Source organism: Populus nigra, chromosome 6 (genome assembly GCF_951802175.1).
Source record: "Populus nigra chromosome 6, ddPopNigr1.1, whole genome shotgun sequence".
Classification (NCBI taxonomy): domain Eukaryota; kingdom Viridiplantae; phylum Streptophyta; class Magnoliopsida; order Malpighiales; family Salicaceae; genus Populus; species Populus nigra.
The window spans coordinates 17,849,848-17,858,232 of record NC_084857.1 but is presented as its reverse complement, the minus strand read 5'-3'; the positions used below and the strand labels follow the sequence as shown (position 1 = coordinate 17,858,232).

The window sequence follows — 8,385 nt, the reverse complement described above, 5'->3', positions numbered from 1 at the left end:
ATCCTTTGAATAAAAAAAAGAAGTGATGGTAAGTGAGCCAAGTGTGCTTCAAGTAAGATTTAGGAAGAAAACTTTGAGAAAACCTAGAGAATTTACTTGTGGGAAGGGAAAGGTTAGAAGAATGAAGGAAGGAAAGAAGAAAAAGGGTTGTTCTCAATCTCTTGACTTATTTTCTTTGTAATAGAAGGTAACAAGCTCTCTTATTAAGTCACTTGAATTTGTTTGTGTTTTCCTTGAATAATTGAGATTAGAATATCTTAGTATAGGTTAAGAATTTTGTTAAATAATGATAGATGGAGGCATTTTGTGTTTATAGTGGCTGGAAATGATGGAAAAATGCATGGGAAACAAATTTATACTTGTTGAACTTAGAAATAAAACTAGACAGCTGCCTCTCAATTTTTCTACTAAGATTTGAACCCTAAAATGATAGAATTTGAGATAATTTCCTTCATAAAAGTTGTAGAAATGGATGTTAACTTTCTAATGCGATTGACTTTGCTTAAATTGGAGTGACAAAACACTATATATGAAAGAAAAACAGAAGATAGTAAAAACTGGGAATCAGTAGGATAGATTTTCGGGTTTCTGAAATTTATGAATTTAGGCATGTAGATGGAAAACTAGGTATATTCATCTTCATAAAAGTTGTAGACCCATGTTTTAGCGTTCCAAAGAAACAAACCACGTATAAAACCGAGTTCTATAGCTTCAGTTATACTCAAACTCTAAACAGTATTTAGAATCTGTTATGTTGAGCCACCTAAAACTTGTACATTGGTAACTTTTGTTGGGAATTGGTTTTTATTACAAAATGTTGAATTATGAAGGCAATGAAAACAGTACGTATATGTGTGTATGTGTGGTTAAGACTCAAAATTTAAATTAGTGTAACTATTGGTACATATGTGGAAAATAAACAAGAGTAGGGGATGACTAGTAGAGCACAGATTTCATGTAGGTGTCTAGCACTTAGATCTTTAATTTAAAGTCTCTTTTAATTCTTTACCTTAGCTCCTAATAAGATGTAGTTCAAATTTTAGTATTGTATGTAGTGTTTGAATGATAGTTGAACCAGTACCAGGTTTGGGACTAGTGCTCAGTGAATGAGTTGATGATTAGACCAACTTCTTGGTATAGGGTTGGTGCCATATGAATGGGTTGGGTTAGATCAGTGTCCTGGTTTAGAACTGGTACCCTGTGATGGGCTGTTAGTTGAACCTGTATTCTGGAATGGAATCAATGCCCTGAGAATGGGCAACCAATAGAATCAGTTATTATTAGACAAGATTGGTGTGTTGACAAGTGGAAGATTATAGAAATTGATGATAGGTGATGAATTAAAAGCAAATTGTTAATGTAATGAAAAATGTACTAGATCATCATAATAATTTAGTCATGTTTATGCAAATTAATATGCAGGTTCATCTCAGCAACGTAACACTTAGTTAATACATGGAAGTTCTCTCTGTATAGTCACTTAAGTTAACAGGAAAATAAAAGAATTTTCTTTTGGATTGTATTTAACAATACTTCTAATTTATATTTATAAAGTTATGTAGTACTATTTTGTGAAAACTTTATGTAGTAATTTGAATTTTACATTATGTTAATGTATGAATGCAATAGCCCATTAGTCATTGTTTAGGGTTCAAGATAGCCCATTAGTTATTGTTTAGGGTTTATTAAGTGTTTTAAGCTTTAGTTTTTGTTGGGCTTTGTTTTGGGCCTTAGGTCTAGGGTTCATAAGGTTGTTTGTTAAGTCTATCAATCAAACTTACGATCCAAGTCATGTATGTCATTGGATTTAATTTTTTTTTAATACTAGATGTTAGTTCTCATTTAATTATTTAACAATAAAGCACATGCGAATCTTTTTGTATGAAATAGTTTTTTAAAAGAAAAATAGTTGGGTCATGCATGGGATTGAGATAGCAAAATCAAATTTAATTGTTTTAATCTAAATAACAAAAAAATATTTTTTTATTTTAAGTTCAAATAAATAGGTAATTGATATCAAAGAGTTAAATTATATATATATATATATATATATATATATATATATATATATATATATATATAATAAAAAGATAATTGATAACAAATGGTGAAATTATTTTTTTTAAAATTGAGGGACCAAAAATGCATTAAACAACAAAAAAGAAAAAAAAATACATTTAATACATTTTCACATGGACGTTGTGGCTTAATCTGTCAAAGATGCAATCTAGATTATGAACTCAACTATGTTAAATACATATTTTTTCTTAAATTTATTTTCACTTAAATATAAATAACAAAAAAATAAGCCTAGACAATATGGGCATGGTGCCCCAGCATACGGGCATAAAAAAAAGGCCTAGGGCCGAGCACCTTGACCTTTATTTTTTATTTTTTATCTTTTTAAAGGGAAGATGATCTGTCTTCCTCCCCTATTTTTTTTTAAAAAGTAATCAGATAACATGTTATTTGTTGAGGTAGACAACATATTGTTTATTTGCCCAGATTTTGGCCACCATTATGGTAGCTGAAAAATTAAGGCAACATATTTTTTACCCTAAAAACTCATTTTCCACCTATTTTAATCTAAAAACACCTTAAAAAAAATCCTCTAAAAACATCTAAAAACTAATTTACCAACTTAATAAACAAAAAAAATATCACAAAATCAAACTAGGTAAAGTTTTTCTTCCTCGATTTCAATATTTTTTTTGGTATTATTGAGGTTCTAAACAACCATTATAAAACTCTTCATATCGAATAAAATCTATTGAAATCAATTTTAATTATTTTGGTGGTCGAAATCAGTGTAAACAATATAATAACTTATAGGTATTTTATGCTTAATTAAATTCAATGATCATTAAATTGTAGCAGAGATCATTTTTTAAAATATTTTTTACTTGAAAATATATTAAAATAATATTTTTTTATTTTTTAAAATTTATTTTTAATATAAATCTATCAAAATAATATATATATATATATATATATATATATATATATATATATATATATATAAACGCAAACCAACCATAATCCCAAATACACCTAAACTTTTCCGCACCACGCCAAGCGTCAAAATCAAGCTTGGGAGGTCCTTAGCCACTCGCCTCCTCGAAAACTAGCTATTAAAATCGGTGGATTTTCTTGTATCGACCTTGGGGGTCTGCAACCTCGTAGACAGAGATTAGATTGACATGGCAGACTCTACAGTCCAACAGAGCCGATCGAGAGACCTAGACAAGCTACTTCTCAGACCCGGCAATCTCGTTGCTCCCACCTTCGAATCTGGTGTTCAAGTAAGCTCTTTCGTTCTTGGAAATTTTAACAAACTCCCGGCGTGCAATCTTTTTTTGAACTATTTGTTTTGTTTTAAATGTTGTAGTTGAGAGATGATCTTCAAGAGTATGCAAGATTATTGGTAATTGGGGCCGGTGGTTTGGGTTGTGAGCTGCTAAAGGACCTAGCTTTATCAGGTTTTAAAAATCTGGAAGTCATTGATATGGACCGTATCGAGGTTACTAATCTCAATCGCCAGTTTCTTTTCAGGTTCCTGCTTTCTCAACCTTAACCCACGTGTTTATGTGCTTTTACCATTTCTTTTCTCTGTTCAATTCGTGGCTGTTTTAATTGGTATATGCCCTTTCGTGGGTTGTCGGTTAAATTGCACTTTGAAGTATTTTTTTTCCTATATCAACTGCGAAGAGAAAAGAAACAATGTGAAACCTAGTCAAAGGGTTCTTACTTAAACTGGGGACCTAATTTAGGTATAAGTGCATTTAGGTAAATCTGTTTCAAGGGAGAAATATGGCTGTTTGGATGATAATTGATAAATAAAAGTTCATCTTGCAAGAAGGCTAAGGAGAAGTAGTACCTTTAGTGTGGATTAGTGATAACCTAGTATTCTTGTGAATAAAGGATTAATTTTAAGAACCTGTTGGTATAAGGAGAAAATAAACACCTTGTTTACTTGACAATGTGAAATGGCTGCAAGAGGGTGGTTGATAATTCTTAATTTTCTCAGGACCAGTATGGACTATCAAGCAGGTGCTTCATTGTTTTATCAAATATGACTAGATCTATGTGTATTATTAAGTGCATATTTTTTCCTCTCCTTGTTTGCAAGTATTAGTGTTTTCATTTATTGTACACCTTAACATAACAAAAAGTGTAACTTATCTGCTTTGATGTTTCAACATTGTCATAGCTCTTTAGTTCTGATTAGAAAGTCACTCATGATATAGTGTTCTTATTGTAGGCTCGAAGATGTTGGGAAGCCTAAGGCTGAGGTGGCAGCCAAGCGGGTGATGGAAAGAGTTAGTGGCGTGAATATTGTGCCTCATTTTTGCCGAATCGAGGATAAAGAAATTGATTTTTATAAAGATTTTAGTATTATTGTGCTTGGTCTTGATTCTGTTGAGGCTCGGAGCTATATAAATGCTGTAGCTTGTGGTTTTCTTGGTGCGTACTTTTTAACCTCTTTAGTTTATATTTGTTTTATTCTAAGAATAGCCGATTTAGAGAGCTCGTTTTTCAGTAAAGTAGTTATTTTTCTTCCTTTTATTTTATGTTTGAATATTTAACTTTTTACCTCTGTCCATGATTTGTTTTTGTGCCAAGTTAACTGCGTATTTCCTTTCCATTTATTGTTGTGTCAAAGAGCATTGTATCCTTAATTTTCTTTTGCATTCTTCTCCTGTTATTGCTCTCACTTCTTGCTGTATTGCTGGAAAAATTTCTCAAAAAATTAGGGCATTTTTTATATATATGAATGAAAGCAGAAGTAATAACTATGAAAATCCCTATTGAAAGTACCTGATACCAATACCAACTAAAATACTAAACACTTTGGATGTAGTTTTGTGATCAGGACTTGGGAGAGACACTCCCTTAAGGAAATAATGTGTACCCTCTGTCAGTGGTTATGTGTTTAAAAGAGAGACTGGGGACTAAACTTTTCCTTCTGACTGTAAGGCCTGTTTTTTCACCCAAGCAACATAACATCAGGCCTGCTATGCTTACTTTGAATTTATTTGTGTTAGGCATGCATTCGAGAGACAAGTTAAGCCTCAAGTCACAAGGGTCGTATATAACGAGTGCCTCACACATGTGGCATACAGCTTTAAATGTCATAATATTGTATGCCATTTCTTTATATGACTGGATCACAAGACTTCAGTGCTGAAGTTGCGTAAGCTTTTGAGGGTCTGCTAGCTATGGTTATGAGCTACTTCAGGCATCGCAGATTTGACATCCTGTCTTGTATATGTGGGAGCAGTGCCTGCAGATTTTCACCTGTCTCTGCCAGATATTTTACGGGACCTTTATAGTTTGCCCAACAAGCTTAAATGCTCTCTAGCTGTATGCAGAGTCTTGAGTTTGTATTTAATATGCTAGCATACAATGTTATCCTGTGCTCTTGAGATTCATAAAAGCTCTTTGCTGGAAGTCTCTTTATTCTTGTTGATCTCATGTTTTGTCTATTGCTTTTCTTGGTGATTAGAATATGATTCTGATGACAATCCACTAGAAGAAACAGTCAAACCGATGGTAGATGGTGGGACTGAAGGCTTCAAGGGGCATGCCAGGGTTATTATGCCAGGATCCACACCGTGCTTTGAGTGTACTATCTGGCTTTTCCCTCCTCAAGTGAAGTTTCCTCTATGCACCCTTGCAGAAACCCCTAGAACTGCTGCTCATTGTATTGAATATGCTCACTTAATTAAATGGGATGAGGTAATGCATCATCAATGCTTTCTCATTCTTGAATTGACAATTTTGAGTTGATAGCTATTATCTTATGACCATTATATTCTAGGTTCATAGTGGAAAGACTTTTGATCCAGATGATCCAGAACATATGAAATGGGTTTATACCGAGGTGAAATATTCTGACCAGTATTAATTATTTATTTATTTATTTGTAAAAGCTGAGTTTCAAGGTTAGTCTTTTTAACTTATGCTCTTCCCATGTTCCACAGGCTGTCAAGAGGGCTGAACTTTTTGGTATTCAAGGTGTTACATATTCTCTTACTCAGGTACTTAAAATTCTGTGGATTCAATTTCTGTAAGTAACTGCCCGATCATTGTGTGGTCTGGCTTCTGTTCTTTTAGAGTATACCAAAGGACATCATAAAATTCAACTTCATTGTTACCCTAAAAATTGTCTCTGTTATTTGGATGCATCTTTTCTTGATATGCTCCTTTTTTTTCCTATCTAAAACCTCCAGTAGGAAACTCTTACAAAATGCCTCATTGAAGTGTCACATGTTATTGGCTTCACCTATTTGTTGCACTGTCCTTTTTCTTTTTCTTTCTTTTTTTCCCTTCCTTTTTTGTTTTTTTGTTTTTTTTTTTTTGTGATAGAGGTAGTTCTTTCTTTGTTTACAGGGTGTTGTGAAAAATATCATACCAGCGATTGCTTCTACCAATGCAATTATATCAGCTGCGTGTACTTTGGAAACCTTAAAGCTTGCCTCGGGATGCAGCAAAACTCTAAGCAACTATCTGACGTGAGTGAAATTTCATCTCGTTCTCGTATGGTTGTAGAAGCATATATTATATATCACCTAACAATCACAAATAGACTTAATCTTGCCCTCTCATTTTTTGTTTTGATGCACAACTTTTTCTTCAATGTCTAGTTCTTTTACATGATCAAACCTTGTTTTTGCCATCTGAAAGAATTTAACCTTACCACAAATGATAAGTGGATGTGGGAACCATAATTGTCTCTTATGATATCATATATGTGTCTGAATCTGGTGGAGCTATGTATGTTGCTTTTGAAATGTGATAAAAAAAAACAGGGTATATTTATCTTTTATGGCAAAACTTTTTTTTTTATAACAATCCAGCTGAAAGTGTGTGCTGAATGATATGAATCTTCTTTAGGTATAATGGCGTGGAAGGTCTACACATCAAAGTGACTGAATTTGTGAGGGACAAGGATTGTCTTGTTTGTGGTCCACGTGTTCTTATTGAGCTGGACACTTCAGTTACTTTACAAAAGGTTAATTTCTTCTTCTCATGGCTACTATTCCTTTTAGTTTGTTGATAACATCAGACCTGGTTTCTAAATTATTTTCTTGCTATGTCACCACATATTAATTGTAAGTTTCAAATTCTCAGATAATCAAACTAGTTCCCTCTCTGGGTTTCTCCTTTTTATCCAGGAAATAGAAGAATATTTCCTTTAATGAACACAAGTTTATGCCTGCTTATTTTGATTGGTTTTGTGTAAACAGTTTATTTGTTTTTACATTTATTGGTTTTTGTGTGAACAGTTTATTGATATGCTTGAAGAACATCCGAAGCTGCTCCTGTCAAAAGCTAGTGTTAGACACCAAACAATGAATTTGTACATGCAAGCGCCTCCAGTTCTGGAAGAGATGACTCGATCGAACCTAGGCTTACCACTTTTTGAGCTTATGGGTAAAGTTTCAAAGGACATTGTTCTCGTGACGGGTACAACAAGCAAGGATGACAAGAAAACTTCATGTCTGAGAAAATTATGCCTTGTTTTCAAGGGACAGGATGCAGTTACAGATATGGATATGGCTGTTGGAGCGTAATTTGCACTACAGTTGGATATTTACCAGAACTTTTCAATTGCACAGGATAAAGTCTTTCTCAGAAAATTTCGTCCCCTACAGACAAAAGTCCAGTGTCAAGTTTTGATGTCCTTTTATTTGTTAACAATTAACAAAATATGGTTCCTCAAAGAAACACCAGTAGATGTAACTATATTAGCAAGAAAACAAATGTTAGTAACAAAGATTTTCAAGTTCAAGTTCAGGTTTATGCTTGGATCATAGGCTGTGTGTAGCTTTTGTACGAGCAAGTGGTTAGACTAGTTGGTCCTTCTCATGTAGTTCCACAAGAAAAATGCTTCACTACATCTTTTCTCCGAAGAGCAGATACGAAGCAAAATGGAACATTTTAATGCTACCAATCCTGTGTCATTGATTAGGAGTTCAGTGCGATGTGCTATTCAGAATGAGCTTCAGATCCATAACAACCTCACTTCAAGACATTAGGATAATCAGTAGGTTGCAGTTGCTACCTGCAAAATGGAATCCCACTCCAAGGATCAAGGAAGCTCAGTACATTCAATGCTATAAAATTTGAAAGCAACACGGGCCAGATGGTTATGAAGATCCTGTCCCAGCAGCATCAGCCACAATTTTGAGCAAGTTAGGGTCCCTTGACCAGCCAGCAAGCCGCGTGTACCAATTGACACCCATATTTCAAGCACCTGCTTTCCAAGAAGAGTAAAGTGCATTCAAGCTTGAAGTTTCGAGTGAGTGATCAAACTTTCGAGTTCTAGAGTGCATGAATTTGACCTAGGGCCAGCAGCTACACTGGGTCTTTATCATCTGA

At 33.8% G+C, this 8,385-nt stretch overlaps 1 protein-coding gene across 1 annotated transcript; it reads left to right on the top strand.

Moving 5' to 3' along the window:
• Positions 1-3,041: 3,041 nt before the first annotated feature.
• On the top strand, positions 3,042-7,817 carry LOC133697660 (NEDD8-activating enzyme E1 catalytic subunit-like). Its single transcript, XM_062120371.1, has 9 exons — positions 3,042-3,302; positions 3,389-3,552; positions 4,262-4,464; positions 5,507-5,739; positions 5,822-5,884; positions 5,985-6,041; positions 6,394-6,515; positions 6,898-7,015; positions 7,290-7,817. Exons 1-9 carry the CDS (start codon positions 3,201-3,203, stop codon positions 7,575-7,577), a joined length of 1,350 nt encoding a protein of 449 aa, XP_061976355.1. The 5' UTR covers positions 3,042-3,200; the 3' UTR covers positions 7,578-7,817.
• The last annotated feature ends 568 nt before the right edge of the window (positions 7,818-8,385 follow it).

Excerpts from the sequence above, each read along its gene's own strand:
- LOC133697660 (XM_062120371.1), top strand. The coding sequence starts at position 3,201 with ATGGCAGACTCTACAGTCCAACAGAGCCGATCGAGAGACCTAGACAAG. Across the intron at positions 3,553-4,261 it reads AATCGCCAGTTTCTTTTCAG|GCTCGAAGATGTTGGGAAGC; the intron begins GTTCCTGCTTTC and ends TTCTTATTGTAG. Across the intron at positions 5,740-5,821 it reads ACTTAATTAAATGGGATGAG|GTTCATAGTGGAAAGACTTT; the intron begins GTAATGCATCAT and ends ATTATATTCTAG.